This window comes from Arvicola amphibius, chromosome 15 (assembly GCF_903992535.2).
Source record: "Arvicola amphibius chromosome 15, mArvAmp1.2, whole genome shotgun sequence".
Taxonomy (NCBI): Eukaryota; Metazoa; Chordata; class Mammalia; order Rodentia; family Cricetidae; genus Arvicola; species Arvicola amphibius.
This window is the reverse complement of record NC_052061.1, coordinates 21,843,726-21,864,965: the sequence shown is the minus strand read 5'-3', so window position 1 is coordinate 21,864,965 and position 21,240 is coordinate 21,843,726. Positions and strand designations below refer to the sequence as shown.

At 42.7% G+C, this 21,240-nt stretch overlaps 1 protein-coding gene across 2 annotated transcripts; it reads left to right on the top strand.

The window, feature by feature from the left end:
* The first annotated feature begins 240 nt into the window (after window positions 1–240).
* Window positions 241–20,175, top strand: Elmod2 (ELMO domain containing 2). Of its 2 annotated transcripts, none has more exons than XM_038313222.2 (9): window positions 241–368; window positions 1,515–1,662; window positions 3,494–3,522; window positions 9,797–9,894; window positions 10,122–10,251; window positions 13,446–13,579; window positions 15,506–15,574; window positions 16,346–16,479; window positions 16,788–20,175. In XM_038313222.2, exons 2-9 carry the CDS (start codon window positions 1,521–1,523, stop codon window positions 16,931–16,933), a joined length of 882 nt encoding a protein of 293 aa, XP_038169150.1. In that variant the 5' UTR covers window positions 241–368; window positions 1,515–1,520; the 3' UTR covers window positions 16,934–20,175. The 2 variants fall into 2 exon arrangements, with proteins under 2 accessions (XP_038169150.1, XP_038169151.1); XM_038313223.2 differs by lacking the exon at window positions 241–368 and adding an exon at window positions 460–645.
* The last annotated feature ends 1,065 nt before the right edge of the window (window positions 20,176–21,240 follow it).

The window sequence follows — 21,240 nt, the reverse complement described above, 5'->3', positions numbered from 1 at the left end:
AGAACAGTCTTTGAAACCCGGGAGCAAAGTTTCCAGGCCGCGTCCCGGGGGACCACGTTGACACTGGGCGTGGCAGTCCGCCCCCCGTTGCCAAGGGAACCGTCCGGCGTCCGGCGCACCAGCCGGCAGGCCCGCCTTCCGCGCCAGTGATAGGCGGGAGCGCGGGCCAATCGGAGGAGGATAAGGAGGCGGGGCTCGGAGCTCGGCACCGCCTTCCCCCGCCCCCTGCCCCGGCCTCCGGTGCCGACTTCCGGGTCGCGGTGTTTGCGGGGAGCGCTCGGCGTAGGGTGTCGTTTCCGTTGCCGGTGTTTGCAGCTGGCGGAAACCGAGGCAGCGCCAGCTTTTCCTAGTACTCCCGCTCCAGTGAGGTGGCTGCTGTTTTAATCTTCTCTCACCCTGCCTTGCTGGCGTGCGGCCGCGCTAGCCTCGCGGGGGTCCCGCGGTCACCCGCAGGGTGCCGGGGCCGTCGGGGCTTTGTGCAGCGCTCCCGCGCGCGAGAGGGGCGGGACGGCGCGGTCCCCACGGGGCTCGCGCACGACTTCCCGGGGCCCGCGGCCTCCCGGACGGCCTGCCGGTGCCTGGCACTTCTGCCGCCTCCGTCCCGACGAGCGCGGACGGGATGCCTCATTTTAAAGACCCAGATCCGTACGTCTGGCACCGGCACCCAGTGCCCTGGCCTGCGGGGATTTCGAATTTGACAGCTCCTCGGGCCCCGGCGCAGAGAGGGTGTGTCTGTGAATCCCAGGCCCGGAAGGCAGGCGAGGAGCGGTTTCCTTTCGGTCCCCCGCATCCCTCCTCCCCTTCGTTTAGTACTCGAAGAGTTTTCTCCTAAGATCCAGTTGTATCAAGTGTGTAGGTTTTGCGGGATTTAAAACAAAACAAAACTCTTTTGGCATTTCTGCCCCTCGTCTATTGACTGGAAAAATCATGAGTTCGTCAGGATGCCATCTGCTCGGTTTTCAGGCTGTATGCTTCAGTTTGTAAGCCACTTGTGCTGGCGTCAGCTGACCGAGACAGCTGGGACACGCTCTGCACCCGGGCAAGAAGAGCTCGTTCTTGGGGAAGCCACATGTGATGTGTGGTTGATTTGAAATTGTTGCTCGGTTCGTCTTTATTCTCAAACTGTTTAGTTCCAAGTTTGAAGGGATGAAAAACGGAAGTAGGAATCCAAAATACGAAATACTATTATTTGGTAAAAATGTAAGGTAGTTATTGTTCTGTTTAGCCATTAAATAATTTGGCCAGTTTTTTTCCCTAGTTTTTTTTTTTTTAACAATTTTTAAAGAAGTGAACATTTGGCCTAGAGATAAATCGACCATTTAGTTAATTAGTATTTGATTTATGCTGCTTATTGTTTCCTTGCCTGACTGATTAAACAGTCACAAAATAAGACACAATGGAATAAAAGATTTTGTTATTATTTGGGATTTGGGGAGTTGGCTCAGCTTAATTTGTTTTTCGGTTTAAACAATCCCAGTTTAAGGCCGTTAAGCTTGTGTTCTTCTATCCTCCAGGACAACATGTTTATTTCTCTGTGGGAGTTCTTCTACGGGCACTTTTTCCGGTTTTGGATGAAATGGGTCTTACGACAGATGACTGGGAAGTGTGAACTGCAGCGAATTTTTGACACCTATGGCGGCGCACAGAGGACATACAGGATAGGTAATGCTATTCAGAAACCAAAAAATTTACGATTAATAAAAACGTAATTTAATGTTTCCTGTCTACCCAGTGGTAATGTACTTGTGTGTTCTGATTAAATCATCACAACTGAGTTTCTTAAGCTTTGTGGTCCTTGAGTCCTTTTAACTGTACTACTAAACACTGAATGATTGTATATGAAAAACTTTTTATAGCTACCCAAAGAAGAAATATTTTGGGTTTCTTAAAAATATGTCAGCCTGGCAGTGGTGGTGCATAGCTTTGATCCTAGCTCACAAGAGGTAAATCAGGAGGATCTCTTTGAGTTCAAGGCCAGCCTGGTCTACAGAGTGAGTTCCAGGACAGCCCAGGCTACACAGAAAAGCCCCATCTTGAAAAATCAAGCAAACAAACAAACAAAAAAGCATCGGCTATTCTTCAGATTATGCTTGCAATCGTTTACTGGAAAACTATTCTTTCTTCCATTTGAAATTTTACACAAATATATGGTGAAAAGATCGGAAGAATCAGTATCTTTTCCTACTTTGTGGCCTCTCACATCCTACTCTTAGTCCCATAGTGATAGATGACCACGTGGCTGCTGAGCACTTGGAGTGTGCGTGCTGTCAACTGAGTTGTGCTGTACCCATAAGGTACACATTGGATTTCAGAGTCATAGAAAAATTGTAAAGATGTCATACCTGTATTTGTAATATATTGAAGTGATAATTTTTTGGATCTGTTAAGCTATAGTAATATAAATTAAATTTTTAATATGATGTAGCTGTGGAAATTTTATACATTATATATGTCCACACACACACATACATACCTACCTACCTACCTACCTACATACATACATGGGCTTATTTTGGCTTGTGTTATTTTCCTGCCGAATGACAGTTTTCCAACATTTAATTGAAAGTATTGCTCTGACTTCAAACTCAGATGGTTGAGAAATGTGGTTTGAAGTCACTTTAGGTGTAGTAAGAAAGACCTGGGCAGAGCCACAGCAAATGTTGCTGTGTTAAGTGGAAAATCGAGAATTAACCAGTTCCTATTTTATGTTGATCAAGAATGGCTCAAATGAGGAATCATTACCCTTAGGGCCAAGGGAGTGAGGCATGGGCTGTGGGCTCTGTACCCAGGGTGGCCCTGGAAGAATGGCCACTCTTTGATTTTCCCTCTTGCCTGCTCAGAAGACCCACACACCTCTTGATACAGGTCTCTTTGGGCTGCACTGGTTGGCACTTTATGATATTTGGGAAGAGCATATTCAAGGCTTTATTTGAGGCAAAAAGCATTTTTCTTAAAATTCCCAAAAGGAGAGCATTCTCAGTGTACCAGAAACTTTTTTTTTTTTAACAGACCAACACAGATATTCTTGTCATTCTTGGAACAAAGGCCAGGACTACAGAGAGAGGCTGCTTGCTCTTTGCATGGTCCAGGAAAGGTGGTGAGGCTGTCCGGCCTCGGCTCCTTTGTTCCTGTGCTCGTCCGTCGCTGGCCACTCACTCGGGCTGGCAATGGAGAGACAGTAGTGGCTTTGAGTGCAGTCTTCAGATGAATGTCTGAGAGCTGAGCTGTGGGCAGACACTCTCACTATGGCGGTCTGCATGGAAACAGAACAATCTGGGGAAACTGGTTGACACCAGCTTGGTACTGTTTTGAGGGGAGATCATTCTGCCTTTGTCTTGGTCCTATAAGATCTTGAGATGATTGCTCTGTTGTTCATGTGGAAATTGTATCTTAACTGTGAGAGTGACTTATTGTTGCTTTTATATTTTTACTATTTGATTTTGGTCTAATGCAGAAAATACATTTAAGTGATAACTTTTTTTTTTAATTTCAGAAAACTCCTTGACATATTCCAAGAGTAAGGTAAGGGCATATTAAAATGCTACTTCTACAAATCTTAACATAAGCATATTTTTTCTTTAAAAAGAACACTTTATATTTACTGTCTTTGCTATGAGAAACTGTGAGTTTAGTTTTCTCATTTTAGAAGTAGTAATTCTGTTTTCAAAATACTTTCTGTGTTTTGAGTATTTCAACTGTGTCCTCTTCTGAGGCTTTGCCTCTTTATTTTGCAGTAGCAGTTGGTAGCTTTTGGAGACCAGCAGCTTAGGGAAGCCCTCCCATCACTGTGTCCTCAGGGTAGCTTGTGCGAGAGAAGACCAAAGCGATTCTGGCTGGAGCAAACCTTGTATGTTTACCTTTTGACCCAAAGCGAGTCCCGACGTATGCCATGTAGCTGCCAGCTTTTGCCATATAAGAAACAAACCCAAAGCTGCAGGAGCATAAAGCAGGGTTACACGTGTGCTCATGCACATGTGGGCCAGCTGCAAAGACCCTTTATCATGTTGGTGTCACAGTCTCAGGTGTGTTCCACTTGTCCTGCTATAGGCCCCACATGTGGGATTCAGTGTTGGCAGAGGGAGTGGTCTCTGCGACTCCCTAGAAGTCTGACAGACCATGTCCTCTCCATCTGCATTCCCTGGTTTACCTGAGTGGTCAAGTGCAAAGCAAGGAGTCCGCAGGTGCAGTCTGACTCAGGCCAGCCTGCCACATGTGAGGCACAGCTTTTGCTAGTGTTAATCAGATCACAGTGTTCTGTGTATAAGAATTACTGGAGTAGCAGAGACAAACATACGGGCACATAGGTCATTATTTGACACTGTTAAGGACGATGGCCAGCATTCACAGTGACAAAAGGGGTGGAAAACACATAGAGATGATTGCTCACAGTAAGATTAAATACTGTTTTTACATTGTTAGTTCAGTTTCCTGTGTGTGCATCTGCTTTAGATATCCGTATATGTTTGTGCTTATTGTAACTGTGAATCATAAATCATAGTAAGCACATGGACGTGACTCAGTCTGCAAGTGTTGATAAGAGTTGCTGACTCATGCTGGAACAGAAGGGTGGTGGATCCTGCAAGTGGAATGCTTCTTTCTGGAGAGTTGCCGCCCAAGTGGGTGCTTACTAGTTTCAGTACAGCCTCACGAGTGAGCTGTGTGAGAACAACTTACATAGATAAACACGGGGCACTGGTGAGGGCGTAGAGTTGTCTTTTGTTCGGAACCCCAAATATCTCTCTCTCTCTCTCTCTCTCTCTCTCTCTCTCTCTCTCTCTCTCTCTCTCTCTCTCTCTCACACACACACACACACACACACACAGATCTCCACAGCAGCCTGTGCATTGTAGTGGACCTTCTTGGACACATCATCTTTCAGAGCTGTTAGGACAGGTTCAGATTCAGTAGCTTCAGCCCTCTGGAGCTTGTTGGAAGTAGGCACTGGGCCTCACTCCAGAAATCCTGGTTTTGTTTCTGATGTGTTGGTTTCCTGGTGACACTGGGTCCTGCAGGTTAGGTCAGGGCCGTGCTAGGAGGTTCAGCCCTGGGTTTTGCCCGCTCCCTGGATTTTGCCCACTCCCATTCTTTCTGTAAGAAGCCACATGGACCAATGGATACTAAGCAAGTTGTGTTTCTTTGTGTTGTAAATCTGGGGATATTTGTGAATGAGCCATCCTTTGACAGGTGCTTCCTTGTGGTCTGGAAACCACATTGTGACAGTGTAACAGTCCCTCATACCACACCCTCAGAGCCAGCACTGCCCCAGCTCCCGGGGAGTGTGTCCTCTCGAATGCTTTGGCACCTGGAGCTCCACCTGCCCCTGCATTGCTCGCGGTTGCATCTGGCATGGCTCTTGTCCTGTTCCGTGTTGTCACCACTGTGCTGCCGCTCCAGACCGTCTCACCACCTGCCACCGGGCTGTGTGCCATGAGGGCCGGAGTGCTTGTTCTCCCAGGAAAGCTCAAGGGGCCCCATCTCCAGTTCATCACTTCTGACCTCAGGAGTCCTCTGACCTCTCTCTGCTTGGAATTGTAACCCGCAGCCTCCCCTGCCTGTCCTTTTGCCTTCCTTGTTGTGCAGTAGTTTACTCTAGTTCTCCATTCTCTCCTGCCGTGAATGAAGCACGGTGTTTGTTATTTGCATCTGTGTCCCGAGAGCCTGCACCAGTTCCTAGCGAGTAACAGTGCTCTGAGTATGGACAAAACAGATGAGCGGTTTGCAGCTGCAGGGTCTCCTTTCTCCACATGGGGCTTGTAGTATTTGCACCCTTTGCTTGTTCTCTTGGAGAAGGTACAGGATCTGAACTCATCACCTGTGCAGCAGCAGAACTGCTGTGATGAGGACCAGCTGCAGCAGCATCTTATGGCATCAGAAGTTATTAGTGAGATTTTATGTGTGTTAAAATTAAACTAAATATAGGTAGGATAGGAGGTAAGATGTTGTTGAAATCTCAACAAGGATTTCATGACTACATTTCAGCATTCTACCAGTGTCTTCAGTAATTGATAAAGAAGTGAAATTGATGAAGCGTAATTATCACTAGGAGAGAAGTCAGGAGTGGCACGGAGAAGGAAGGTATAGACTCGACAGAGCCGTGTTTCTCACCACCCTGACGCTGCCACCCTTTAATACAGCTTCCCATGCTGTGGTGTCCCCAGCCATAGAATTATTTCATGGCTACTTCTTAACTGTAATTTTGCTATTGTTATGAATTGTAATGTATATATTTATATCTGATATGTGACCCCTGTTTAAGGGTTGTTTGGCCCCCAAGGTGGTCAAGACTCTACAGGAGTGTATTAAGTAAGCAAAATAATATTCTAATTTTACCTTACTTACTAGTTTCTTTAAGAATGTCACTTGGAATATAAATGTTAAGGTTGTATTCTTACGCTATCACCATTAGAAAAGTAAAATGCTGCTCAGTGATAGTAGTGCACACTTTAACCCCAGCACTCGGGAAGCTACGCAGGTGATAGTAGTGCACACTTTAATCCCAGCACTCGGGAAGCTACGCAGTGATAGTAGTGCACACTTTAACCCCAGCACTCGGGAAGCTACACAGGTGACTCTGTAAATTCGAGGCCAGCCTGTTCTACAGAGTGAGTTCTGGGACAGCCAGGGCTACAGAAAGAAACCCTGTCTCAAAAAACAAAATAAAACAAAAAAATGTAAAGTAAAATCCTGATGTTTTGTGGGACACTATAAAGAGAATAGCTAATACTGCACAGACTCAGTTAAATAGTAGATGCTTTGTTGTCTTGAAGCCTGAAATCAAAAGCAAGTTTGTTAATACATGGAAATGGACTTGTCAACTTATACATGCAATTTGTGCATATTTTACACATTACATTTACTTCAAGAGAAAGATCTTATTCTGGTCTTGTGTTATTTCCATCAAATGGCTCTGTGTTTTATTGCACGAGAAGAAATCCGGACAAAAACTCTGATTTTATTGCTTCCCACTTGTTGGCCATTGTGCAATTGGCTTGAACCTCATCAGTACCATGTGATGGTTTTACGAATAGAGGCATTAATATGAAGGCAGCATAAGAGAGTACATCTTGATAATATTGATGATGATATAGTTAAGCCAGTGGACAAGCATCCATGAAACTCTCTTATGTATTTAAATGCTTTGCATTCCCAATGCTTGTTATGAATAACGGCAATTTATTCTATTAAGGCTTATCCCCAAAAGTGATCTCAAAGTATGGCTGCCTTTTATTGTAAATTGTTTGACAGTTGAAACTTCTTTGATTGTTAAAAATTAAGTCTCACTCAGTTATAGACTAGGGACTGCTTATAAATTATCTCCTATGGCTGCTAAAATATGAAAAATTTCAATATCTGGACTATAAGCATTGTATTGATTCCATTGGTTAAAGAATTTTGTCTGAAACAGAGAAAGAAAATCAGAGCATAATCAACATTTGTTTAGCTTACCAAAGCAAATTTTAAAGACCTGAACTAATTATCTATATTTATATCTTTAGAGACCTGAGAAGATACTAAGTCCAGAGTAAGCTGAGGAACTTACAAATAAGGCAGAAAAGCAATGAAATTATGAAACACTCAAAAGTAGACTACCAAAAAGCTCAGAAACTGATTTTTTTTAAAAAAAAGATTAATAATATCAATAAAACCTCTATAACTGACCAAGTATGAGAGAAGACTAAGATGCCGAGTGTGTAGTAGACAAGATATCACCCTAACCTAGATTCCAAAGTTCTGTGAGCGACTTCGTGCTGGTAAATCCTGTAGCTTAGATGCAATGGAAAAAGTTCGTAAAAAACATAGTTTATCAACTAATATGAAAATAAACAAAAAACCTAGCTGGCCATATATTCAAAAAAAGAAATCTCCAATTTAAAATGTTTAAAATAATCTCCATCATTGGCCGAATTAATTCTCTTTAAAAGATATTTGAGCCTTTGTATTTTTATTTTAGGAGTGTTTGCCTGCATGCATGCTTGTGCACCATGTACATACTTGGGGCCCACGATGGTCAGAAAGGTATCAGATCTCCTGGAGCTGGAGTTACAGATGGTTGTGAGCCACTATGTAGATGCTGGAAACGAAACCCAGGTCTTCTACAAGAGCAGCTCGTGCCCTTAGCCATTGAGCCTTCTCTCCAGCCTGGCCTAATTCGTTGTCACCAAACATTCATGGAAAGAAGAAACAGTGCCACTGTTAACAGAAAGTCCAGGATATAGAGTTGAAAAAAGCATTTTTTATTTTTTTGAGGACAGACTAGAACCAAATAAAGGCATAGAAATAAAAAGTACAACTCAGTACCCTTTATGAATGTGATACAAGAATCCTTACAGAGCATCAGCAAGGATAATAGATTATGATTGAAGTTTAAAATCAGTGAGTATAATTTATTACCACACTAACAGAGTCAGAAAAAATATGATCATTTTGATAGATACTAAAACATCTGATCATAATTAAAAACTCCCACCTAGAAGAGCAAAAGCTTCTTCAATCTGCTGAAGGCCAGTGAACAGTCTGCAGCTGGCACAGAAAACTTTCCGATAGTGAATGTTTGTCACATGTAGTGGAAGCATGACAGATGCGTTGTGTTTCTCTGTTTCTGCTCAGCATCATAGCACTGGAGATCCTGGGAACCACAGCCAACCAGAAACAAACCCAAGAAGTAGTTGGCCAGAAAGAACTATTAGCAGAAGTGTAGTCTGAGAATGTGGACAACCCTGGAGTTCTCAGAGGCTGCTGCCGTGTACTAACAAGCAAACTGAACAGTCTGGCAGCAGGTAGCTCACTGCTCTTTGTGTTAGCAGTGAGCTTCTGGATCATGAGAGAGCAGTGCTACCTACCACAGCAGCCAGAAGTGCAAACACCGGGAGTTTAGTAAAACACTGACTTCAGCCCTAAAACTTGTGGAGAAATTGTTGAGAAAAAAAAGAATAAAATGAAGCCTGGTATTTATCAATTAAAAGACTCATTATTGTTAAAATATAAGTTCCAAATTGACCTATGAGTTTGTGAAGTTATTTTTTCGTTTTGTTTTTCAAGACAGGGTTTCTATGTGTAGCTTTGGAGCCTGTCCTAGAACTCAATGTGTAGATCAGGCTGGCCTTGAACTCACAGAGATTCCCCCTACCTCTGCCTCCCAAGTGCTGGGATTAAAGGCATCTGCCCCTGCCATCCAGCGAGTTTGCAAAATTTTAATTAGAATCTCACTGAGTATGTTTTGAAGAAACTGACAAGCTGCAGAACTATGCAGAAATAGAGGGAGGGGCCGGGGTAGCTCAAAGGTCCTCGAAGAGAGCCAGATTAAAGGATCTAGCAGGGCTTTCTAGACAGGGAAGTTATCAGGCAGACCAGACACAGACCCCACAGAACGGTTCTTCGTGGGAAAAGAAGCTGCCAGCAAGGGGTGCTAGAGAACTGGATGCCTGGAGGGGAGCCCAGGCTGCGGACAGGAAGACAGCTCTTAGAGCCTGTTGCTGCTCCTCTTTAACATTAATTTTAAAACTGTGCATCTTTTTGACAATTTCATAAATATGTAATCGTTCATAACCATATTCTTCCCATTTTCATGACTTTTTTTTTACCCACTGAGTTTAATTAGGGTTTATTTTATAAGTGTGACTAGGAGGCTTTTAGAAAACTGTAAATGTATGCATGATTCCAGCTCTCAGAGATATGAAGGAAGTGGTTTCTTTTTGCATTTTAATATGTTCTTGGTAAGGCTGATTAAATGTCTCAAAACAGACTTCTACGTCAGTTCTCAGGGACTTCTCTCATTCAGCTGTGTCTCAATACCTAGGTCCTCCAGAGTGCCACACGAGTTGCCGAGAGTGAGCTGGACAGATGTGTAGCTGACATAATGAAGGAGAAGAACATCTGCCGGGAGAAAGACACCAGGTGCGCTGCTCCCTCTGTGACGGCATGGGGCTCTGTAGCCTGCTGTGCAGAGCCCTGCTCGGGTGTACTGGGGTGGGGAACAGATAACTTGTGGGCTGTTTTGTGTACACTTCAGATAGTTTCGTTGTTGTGTGGTGGAGTGCTCAGAGGAGATGTGTGAACCAACCACAGGCCTCGCTTTGTTGTGATAAGAGGTTTGATTTACACTAATAATGTTATCCTTTCAGTTTTCAGATATGCATGAGGACGTGCTTACTGCAGATATCTGGCTATAAGCAGCTCTACCAGGCTGTGGAAAATGTGAGGAAAAAGCCCTACGATTCTGGCAATGCGCAGCATGAGAAACTGCTCCTCAAGGTAAGCACTGGCTTAGTGTTCTAGCATGCAGGCAGCTTCAACCGTGAGCACTGTGTGGGTTCTAGAAGCTCATTCAGTTTACCCATTTGTTTGCCTCTTGGAGAATGTGTGTTAGATTTCATTGATAGGGAAAGATTGTAAATCAATAACTTTTTAAAAATATTTTTTAATTTCATGTACGTTGGTGTTTTGCACGTGTGTTTGTGTGTTTGTGCGTTTGTTGAATCTCCTGGAACAGGAAGTATATACAGTTGTGAGCTGCCAAGTGGATACTGGGATTTGAACCCAGGTTCTTTGGAAGAACAGCCAGTGCTCTTAACCACTGAGCCATGTCTCCAGCCCCCTGATCAATAACTCTTACTTGATAAGCATTTTTTAGAATATATTCAAGTAAATAGAACTTCTAAGATAAGTTATCCATTCATAAAAGGGGGTTTCTTCCGCCTCCAGGCAGGGGTGCCTGGTCCCCAGAGCTTCTGTTTATCTAATTGGTTGTGGAGGTTGGGCTTTCCCTCAGCAGCACAGAAGCTATGAAAGTAGATGCCCCTTTTGCACAGCATTGGGGCATCAGTCAGCAGAACTGCCATAGCAGACTGCAACTGTAAGAAAGGAGAGGGCTTCCTGCCCCTGCTCCTGTGTGCAGGTGTGCAGGCAGTGACTCCGCTGTGGAAGAGAGAGAGCTCTAGTCCATCCAGTCTGGCTCTTCCTGTGGGGAGGGGGATGATAAGGCCGTGGGGATGGGCTGGTCTGCTGCTGGTGCTAAAGTCCTAGAGCTTGGAGAGAGCCGCCTCCTGCTCATCGTGTGCTGCAGTTGGCACTGCCTTCAGGAGGGCTGGAGGGGTGCTTTCCGTATGCTTGCCTTCCTCCATACTCTGATCTTCCTCTCTCCCTCCCCTTCTCTCCTCTCCCTCATCCTCTCTGCTTCACTCCCTCTTCTCTCTTCTCATTAGAGATTTCCTGGCATTTCATGTGGTGTGCCTAGTTTTGATTGACCCTCCCTACCTGCCTCTCCTCTCTGCTCCCCATCCCTGCTTAAACCCTTCTCTCCCAGTCTCCCGTTCCACTTTGATCTCACACGTAGCCCATTAGCATAAATTGCACTTGGAGTTAGAATTGCACAGAACCAAAAGTCCTATGAAAGTAACACTGGGGAGACCTAAGTAAGATCAGATGCTTAAACACAGCAAAACTGGGGCTGGGGCCGGGGCCAGGGCTCAGCACCCAAGAGTGCTTACTGCTATTGCAGAGGACCTGGGTTCAATTCCCAGCACCATCTGTAACTCCAGCTCCAGGGGATCTGACACCCTCTTCTGGTCTCAGAAGGCATGAGGCACACACATGGTGCACATAAACATATTCATAAACATAAAATGAAAATAAATCTAAACAAGCAGAAAAACCTTTTTTTGGGAAAAATATAAATAAACACTTTACCTAATTGTAAAATTAAAATAAAACTTGATATTATTTTGAGGTTAATAAAGGGTTACTGTGTGGGTTGAGCTTATATTTGAAGTAATTTAAAGCATGCTAGATGAGTATTCTTATCTTCATTCACCTTAATTTGAGATGCTTTCTTTGTAACACCTGCCTTCCTGAAGGGATAGGACACACGGCCTAGCGTCCTGCTCCAGGCGCCTTTCCCCTTGACTGGATCACACAGCGCGGCCTAGCGCCTGCTCCAGGCGCCTTTTCCCTTGACTGTCCCTTATGCAGTTCAGCTCTGAAGGGAGTGACAGTTGCTGACTCTGAGTTTGGCGCAGCAGTCCTGGGAAGAAAACTGGAATTGAAGTAGTTTTCAGTATAATCCAAAAACATGTTCACCAGCTTTTGTCAGTGTCTACGTTTGGGATACAAACTTCCACCTTAATCTTATGAAATCAGAATCTCCAGGCTACAGCCCATAATTGTATTTATGGATTTTAAATTTTGAGTATTAAAAGCTGAATATGATGGTATATTCCTATAATCCCAGAATTGCAAAAATTGAGGCAAGAGGAAGGGGGTTCAGGACTCTCCTGGGCTACATAGCAAGATGCCCTCTCCATAATCAAACATCAAATAAGAATTGGGCAGTAGTGGTTTTACACTGCAGCCCACACATTGAAGCCTTATGTTTTCACATTCCTTGTTGATGTCAATGAGCTGTCTGGGTTGCTAGTAAGAGAGTGGGCAAGATAAAGTCCAATCTAATAATTGGATTTGGCTTCAGGGCCAGAATTCTGGAAGGCCAGTCTTGACAGTCTCCTAGGTGACGGACACTCTTCCATCACTCAACAGTGCCTCATGGCAATGAAATGCAGGTGGGGGTGCAAGCATTTTGTTTTGCCAAGCTTTTCAGTTTTTTAATTAGTGGATACAATTCTGTTTTGTCTGAAGACTTACATTGAAATTGACTAAATTTTCTTAATTATTTTTCATTGACTGGTTTGTTCATATCTAATGAAGGGAAAGATTATTAGTCAACAACTCTTGATAACAACAACTTAGTGTTAAAGATTCTACTTGTTTACAACTAGGCCATTTAAAAAATAAATTTTATGAAATAGTCTCATGTACACACATACACTTATCTCTTGAGTTTTATTAATATTATTTCTTCATGGTTCTCTCCCTCAGGCCTATTTTATTTTGTTGGATTAAAGATTAACTACCCAATGTTACAGCAGAACCTGTTCAAGCCAAATCATGGGTCCATTTATCTAAGACTGCTCTTAAGCAATTTAATTCTAGTAAATATATATATGTGTGTATGTATAGCTAGCATATATTTGTTTACTAATCAATATGTTGCCATATATTGTGAATTATGACTTATAAACTATAAATCATATAGAGAATGGGAAGCCAATAATTTCTTTTATCTATCTATCTATCTATCTATCTATCTATCATCTATCTATCTATCTATCTATCTATCTATCTATCTATCTATCTATCTATCTGTAAACATAGGCAGGTCATTGCTCCAGATTTCTGTGATTTTGATTTAAAGAAATGATTCTTTACAACAGTCTTTCTGGTTGGAATAGATACACCATGTTTTTAATACAACCCTTGTTGGTCTTAGAATTTGTCTAAAAGTTGTTGAGTTCAAAGTATTCAATTATGAGTTACTTAACTAAGAAAAGGAAAATGTCCCAGTAAACCAGGACCATTGTTATCATTTGTAACACAAAAGCATGTTTGCACAGCTTTGGAGTCTTCTGATGCCTACCAAAAAGTTGAAGGCCCGGATCTCCAAGCAGTGGGTGGACATTGGTTTCCAAGGTGATGATCCCAAAACAGACTTCAGAGGCATGGGCATACTCGGACTGATCAATCTTGTGTAAGTGAAATAAGTTTCCTTTCCTTGGGTGAATGCAGTTCATTGTTATTTCCTGTCTCTTTTAAATCTAGTGAGAGCAGACCTGTTGTTTCATATTGACTCTGAGTTTTCATAACTATAGTGCACATGTTTGCTAGGGTGCTGACACCTAGAAACAGTGTGCGCGCATGTGCATCCGCACATCCCCTGTGCACACCTGTGTCCGTGATGACTCACCAGCGTTTGCAGTGCCTTCCTCCTCCTTTCTGTTTCTTCCCTCCTGCTTCCACTGTGTGCTCTGACTGCATTTGGGAAAACAGAATCAGGTTAGGTGTCACGCCTCTCACTATGTCTGGCAGTTGACCTGGACCCTGGTCCGCTTATCATGGCTGTAACAACTTGCCTTTTCCCTTAGTACTTAGGCCATGCACATGGAATCCTAAAACACATCACAGCTGATAGCCAGCACTATTCTAGTACATTGGAAGACCCAGCTCTTTTACCAGTGGTTCTCAGCGTGTGGGTCAGGGCCCCTGTGTGGAAAGTTACATTATGATTCATAACAGTAGCAAAGTTATAGCCATAGAGCAGCAACAAAATAATTTTATGGTTGGAGTCACCACAACATGAGGAACTGTGTTAAAGGGTTGCAACATAAGGAAGGTTGAGATAGAGTTCTTCTATAGATATGCCTGCATTTAGACTGCAGTCTTTCAGTTTACCTGTGAATTATGATTTATACACTATAAATCATTTAGAGAATGAGAAGCCAATAATTTCTTTGTTTTTTTTTTTTTTTTTTTTTTTTTTTACTTTTGAGAGATTGTTTCTCTGTATTGGCCTGGCTATCTGGGGACTTGCTTTGTAGAATAGGCTTGCCTTGAACTCACTTAAGTTCTGCCTGCCTCTCTAGAGTGCTGGGATTTAAGGCATTCATCACCACTGCCTGGCTCTTTGGATAATTCTTACTGTGAAAAAAAATCTGAAATTCAACTAAACTAAGTTAATACTGAGAAAAAAATATTTAAGCCATTATGGATAAAGCTATTGGAGGAAAGATATGGCATAATGAGACTTCAAGATGTATGCTATTTTAAATTTTAAAAGCATGTATGTTTTGGTAATGTCTAAAATCTTTTTTTTTTTTTTTTTTTTTTTTTTTTTTTGGTTTTTCGAGACAGGGTTTCTCTGTGGCTTTAGAGACTGTCCTGGAACTAGCTCTTGTAGACCAGGCTGGTCTCGAACTCACAGAGATCCGCCTGCCTCTGCCTCCCGAGTGCTGGGATTAAAGGCGTGCGCCACCATCGCCCGGCCTGGTAATGTCTAAAATCTTAAAAGTTCTATATAATTCTTCTTCCTTAGGATAAATCAGACAGTAATCTTTAAGGAAGATGAGCAACTTCCCCACCTCCCTCTGAGCCTGGGACTTTAGTCATTTAACAGTCTGACTCTTGACTGTGTTGAGGGGTCTCAGACCTCTAGATGGAGTACAGGGCTCCTCACTGAACTGATGTGAAGATGGCCAGGACTCACACACGACTGTGATGTCTGCTTGTAAGCAGTGGGTTAGAAATGCACACTCCAGCTGTGGCAGGGAGGAGACAGTGATGGGCGGCCCAGCAGGTGCCCTCTGAGTATTGTACAGGCTGGTATTAGCAAGTTTCAAAACGAGGACTTTTTCTTTTTAAGTAAATAGGAAATCCCTTTGTAGCTGAGTTCTCTGTTAAGATAGTCATGCCAAGAGCCATCTACCTGTGTTCCTTATTGAGAGGCTGACTCCTTAGGATTAAATTTGGACTCTGGGACCTCAGTGAGCCATTGAGGGGGCCTGAAGGGGGGTGGCTGTAGGAGCGAGGCTGTTGTCTAGACGGTAGCATTTGCTTGTGCTGAGGTTTCTACGCTCCTCGTGAGTGCTAACCTTTTCATTTCATCGTCTTCCTTGTTCAGGTATTTCAGTGAAAATTACACCAGTGAAGCACACCAGATTCTTTCCCGTTCAAATCACCCCAAATTAGGGTAAGCTGGACAAACATTAAAGAAGCTAGACTCTTGCAATGAAAATGACTATAAATCTGAACGTATTTCAAAATATGTCTTAAAATGATGTTATTTTAATGAGTGATAACTGTAGAAATGATGTTATAAACTATTTTAAAGAAAAATGACCAAAAATGTTCTATGTATTCCAGTAAATTGTATTGTATGATATAGTTTATGAAACAAAGATGGGGGCTCAAATTTTTTTTCAAAAATTATTTCAGGGGTGGTGGTGGCGCACACCTTTAATTCCAGCACTCGGGAGGCAGCAACAGGTGGATCTCTGTGAGTTCAAGGCCAACCTGGTCTATAAAAGCTAGTTCCAGGACAGGCTCCAAAACTACAGAGAAACCCTGTCTCAAAAAACCAAAAAAAAAAAAATTATTTTAAAGTAGTAGAAAATGGTAAAGGAAATGCAAACTGAGGCCCTTGCCTTGTTCTTAGCTTTATATTGCTTTATACTTAATAATTAGAATAATAAAGCTTGGTAAATGTAGATTTCCCTATCTTTATTGTCTTTAGATGTTGTATGGTAGGAAATTTTATTTTTACTTCTTAGCTTCTATCCAGAAAATTAACAGCCCTCAAGAAGCAAACACTTTGGATCTTTCTGCCTCCCTAAGTACAGAGAGATTATTGCCAAGTGCGCCCTGTGTCAGGCGAGCAGCAGCACTGTTTGAGCTATTTCCGTACTGTAAGCTTGTTGCGGGCTGCCGGCTAGCCGTGTAACTGGTGATGTTTCTGTTGTAGGTATTCGTATGCAATAGTTGGAATCAATCTCACAGAGATGGCTTATAGCTTACTGAAGAGCGAAGCCCTGAAGCTGCATCTCTACAACTTTGTCCCTGGGATGCCAACCATGGAGCACTTTCAGCAGTTCTACTGTGAGTATTGGGAGGAGTCAGTGGTAGCGCTGCCAGACAGCAGCCACGCTCAAGCCATTGCCTGTGAAGTCCAGAGTTTACGCTTCACCTCTTACTGTTTAAGATCTTGGAGGTCCAGAAAATCAATGGGAGATGGGTCTCCTAGTTCGTCTTGTACTTACTTGCTATTTTTGAGTTCAGGTTGCCTGGCTTGCAGGCATCACTGAGCCATCTCACTGGCAAGGTGGATGTGTGCTTTCTGAAGATGAGATGGCCTAAATAGGATTTTATTCCCGTGGACAACATGTTTGTGTGGTTTTTAATTGCAGGTTACCTTGTCTATGAATTTGACAAGTTTTGGCTTGAAGAAGAACCAGAAAGCATTATGTACTTCAACTTGTACCGAGAGAAGTTTCATGAGAAGATTAAAGGACTCTTAATGGATTACAACACTGTACTCACTTTGAGAACATGAGACAAACATAGCATCTTCTCTTTCTACCACATTTTGCACACAGAGCAGAATTTATATGTTATAAAAATTATCTGATCAACTACACTCTTATATATAATTTCCTACAAAATCCTTCAGAACTCTATTTAAAAAGCTAGTGGACAATCAGTGTATGTTTACAGTTGTTTATACACTGTTCTCCACAGGTTCGCACCCTTCCAAAGAGCCTTCTGGAGTCACGTGAACTACAGTTTGGAACTTGGGACTTAGCCTGTTAGTGTAAAAGTATAAATCAGGTATATTTATTTTTAGCCAGTTGACTAAAATGTGCACGAATCTCATTTTTATGTGTTGTAGCTCTCAAGTTGGTGTCCTTTCCGAAATTTTAAAACTCTTCAAGATGATTTTTCAGTCTGGAAATGGCTTTTGAATGTGCTTTGTTTTTTTTTATTTCTAGCAGATGGGCACCCTGTGAGCTCTAAGGCTTCCTTCATGTCCCTAGCATTTGTCAGGGTGTCCCTGCCTTAGATCGGGGGAGCATGGTTCTACCAGAGAGGGCAAGGAATCATGGCTTCCTTCCGAATTTCTCTGGTGACCGAACATGATAGAAAATGAGAGAATGGCAGCCTGGGTGACTTGGGTTTTATTTACATGTAGCATGCTTATGTAGCATGCTTTGGAGGTCTTATTTCAAAGTTTCCAGGCATTTACTCTTGCTTAGTATTTGCTTTTATCAGCTGCATAAAGAGCCTTCCTCAGAGCTCCCCGGGAGGCACTCTGCCTCTGTGTTTGAGAGGAGGCGCATCCACTAAGAAAATCCTGACTTGGGAAACATGGTTTCTTTTAAGATAAAACTATCTTTGAAAAGTACACAGGGAGAAAACTGAGAGCTTTCATGAAATCTCTGGTCTCCATCCTTGGCGTGTTTGACTTGCTGTTCATTTTTGCTTGGCCTTGCTTTGACTCTGGTGTTTCTGGGTAATGATGTAGGGATCTGGTCAACAGGCTGTGGTGCCATAGCCCAGACTGTGACTGTGCTGTTGTGTAGCTTTATTCCCCCAGAGCTCAGGAGGGTGGCAAGTACTGCTGAGATCAGACGTGATGAGATTCTGGTGAGGTGGTTTCCTCTTGGCATGTTTTAGAGATTTGTTTTCAGAGAAAAATTAAAAGAGTCTCAAGATAGGAAAAGATTATTGGATTGTGAAGCCGTGCTTAAGTCCTGTGGGGAAAAGTTCACAATATCATAAGTTAAAATATGGTGATATTTTGCACATGTTTTAGTGCCAGGTATTTAAAGGCTAGCTTATGTGATAGAAGAAGATCTGGTGCTTTCCATCAGTTTGTTTGTGTATTTTGACAAACTCCTGTCTTCATGCTGGTGGAAGAGAGCGGTACAGACGCCCCCAGGACAGCCGTGGCTGTTGTGTTTCATAGCCCATGCATTACAGTGCATGGGTTAAAAGTGTGTTTCCTCAAGGAAGACGGAACTTTTTTAAAAGTAGGTTTGTTTTATAATACTAGAAAGGATTTAGCTTTTCAGTATTATAGGAACTTAATATTGATTTCTTAATAGAGGACTTTCTCAACCCTAGTAATATACTCGTTTCACTTTTGAGGAATCTTTTGTCATCCAGGTTGTATGATGTTCTATATAGCAAGCCCTAACAAGCAGCACATGTCCGCCCTCGTTGTTCATTGCCTTGTGCTGTAGTGATGGCTTTTCCGTGGACAGCAGCTGTATAAGTCTTTAACTTTGCACTAAAAATACTTACCATTGTATTTTAATTTTTCAACAGATTTGATCTTGAACTGATTTAAGTCTTTATCAGCATATTTAATAAAAAGACTACTTGAAGTGTGAAAGAGGAAATTTTTAGGAAATTGAGCATTTCCCAGCAGAAACCCTAGTGATGTTAAGAACATCTTGTCACAGTATTTAAATTCTCCTTTGCTTGTACATTACAGATATTGTTTGTTTTTATTAAAATTATCATTAACCATTTCAGATAATTATAAAGTGAACTGATCTTAAAGTTCCAGAATTTGACTGTAACTAGTTGTCCAATAGAATGGAACATGAACCCTCTGGCTGACAGGCGAGGCATATGCAGCAATGGAACAGTACAGACAATAGCCTCTACTTTCAAAGATGTCACAGTTGTGTGTAGTTCTGAAGTCCGTGTGCAGATGTTTCCTGTGTGGAAGTGGTAAAATGGCAGCGTGGCGGTAGTCACAGCGTTTGAGTAGCAGGAGCGTATACAGCTCCTGCAGAAGTCAGGGCGGAGATCAATCTGTGTGCGCGAGGTTGGAGAGAGTTTACCGGTGACACGAGCAGCGTAGACAGTTAACAGTTCCGGGTCAAATGCTGTGAAAGGCAGTCTTTCTAAACATGGGAGACACCGGTGTCGGAACCTAGACCAGCCTCTTTGTAAATAAATGCAGCAGTCCAACTGACATAAATCTGAATTTAAGCTGGTGACATTTACAGTTCAGAAATCAGAATCTTTTTCTTAAAAATCCCTACCCTGTTGTTTTCTATTTTAGGAGCTACTTTGATTTGTATGTATTTTCCTATGAAATGTAAGCACTCATTGTTCTTCCTTCAGTGTTGATCACCATTCTTACTCTGTCCATTGAGAATAGTCAACGAAAGGAATTTTGATTAAAAGCTTTGCTCAAGGGAAAAAAAAAAAAAACCTTAATTGGGTGTGAAAGCCCCTGCTCATTTCTGTAGCAGAGGGTATCATGGCACGGAAGAGGGCGGTTTGCTGAGGTGATGATGCTGACTCCTGCGGTCATGACTGAGGACCACCGCTGAGTCCTCAGGACAGATGCTGCATGCTAATCCATGAGGATCCTGTGGCTGGGGGACTCCATGTCATGTTCACGGTTAGTAATCTCTGCACACAGCAGCTGTCAAATGGAGATGAGTGAGCTGTTAATACTCTGAGAAATGTCATGCCTTGTGTTATTGTTTTTGTTTTTGTTTTTTTCTGCCTCCAGTTTTTGTTGGGAAAAGGTTTTAAATGTAGTGTAGGTAGGACCAACACCCACATTAACTTTGGTAGGGTAGCTCTACATTCTTATTAAAGTAATGACAAATATTTAAGCGGTAGTGTTCCCTGCAGGGAAAGTACTGGTGGGCAACTTAGATTTCTGTCTATTTTGCATCAGGCATTTGAGTTTCAAGTAAAAGCAATAGTGTGAGGTGTACTGACCTTTTGTCTGTGATGTTAAGTGAGAAAATAAAAACACAGCTGGAACTGTTGTATGCCTTTCTGTGGGTGCTTGGGCTGCCTTGCTGTCCCTCCCCTCTCTAAGTCATTTGAGTTAGGAAGCAGTGCTTCCTTATTTAAATTACAGGTAAGTGTAGCTCACAGATTTGTGACTTGTAACTCACTTCGTGATTGTGTAAGGCGGTGCTGGATGACAGGAAGTGGCTGTGGGACTGAATTGATGCTCTTTTATAAGAAGCCCAGTTTCACCCGGACTCACCCCATCCGACCCAGTTTCACCCAGAAGTGAATCACACTGCACATTTTTCTTTACAGTGTTTTTTGGTTCTGTTTGTATATTAAGACTCAATTTTTATAACTGCGTGGCATTCCAGTATGTAGGTGTGTTTATTTGGAAATAGCAAGCTCTCTGGAACAGTCTGGATAATAGTCTGCAGCGGCCCTCACTGGCTTGCTCTGCCTGCGAATGCCCCAGCAAGAGAGAAAGGGTGAGAAGTGAAGACAGCCGCTTCCACAGAGAGGAGCAAGGTAGTGAAAATAGAGGAAAAGCCTGTTACAAACAAGAATGTGAACAGCCGATCGAGTATAGGAATAGTATAGAATCCATGTCAGTAGCTGGGTCTGCTTCAGCTGTTTCCAGGTTCTTGGCATCTTACTCGAGAATGAGATAAAGGTGCACACAGGTTTAAAAATTGGAAGGTACTTTCTTACTTTCTTCAGAACAGTACTGGAGGGCTTCGGGTTATTGCCCAGGGCTGCTTTTTTTTTTTTTTTTTTTTTAACAGATTCTAAGAAAGAAAAGCTAGCTGGCTAAGGGGTAGAGTTTGTGTGCTTTTCTCTTGATTGACAGACTTAGATTACAGAAGCCTTTGCTCACTGTGTGTACTCTTCCCTTGATGCATCCATGTTAAGCATACTGTCCTTGTCACTGTTTGTGGCTGTGGAGAGACACCGTGACCAAAGCAACTTATAAAGAAAGGCATTTAGTTGAGGGCTCGCTACAGGCTCAGAGTGAGTCCATGATCCGCACGGCAGAGAGCACGGCAGCAGGAGGCAGGCAGGCATGGCACTGAGCAGTAGCCACTGAAAGGG

Coding starts and splice junctions, on each gene's coding strand:
- Elmod2 (XM_038313222.2), top strand. CDS start 1,521: ATGTTTATTTCTCTGTGGGAGTTCTTCTACGGGCACTTTTTCCGGTTT. Junction 9,895..10,121: donor TGCCGGGAGAAAGACACCAG/GTGCGCTGCTCC, acceptor TTATCCTTTCAG/TTTTCAGATATGCATGAGGA. Junction 13,580..15,505: donor CTCGGACTGATCAATCTTGT/GTAAGTGAAATA, acceptor TTCCTTGTTCAG/GTATTTCAGTGAAAATTACA.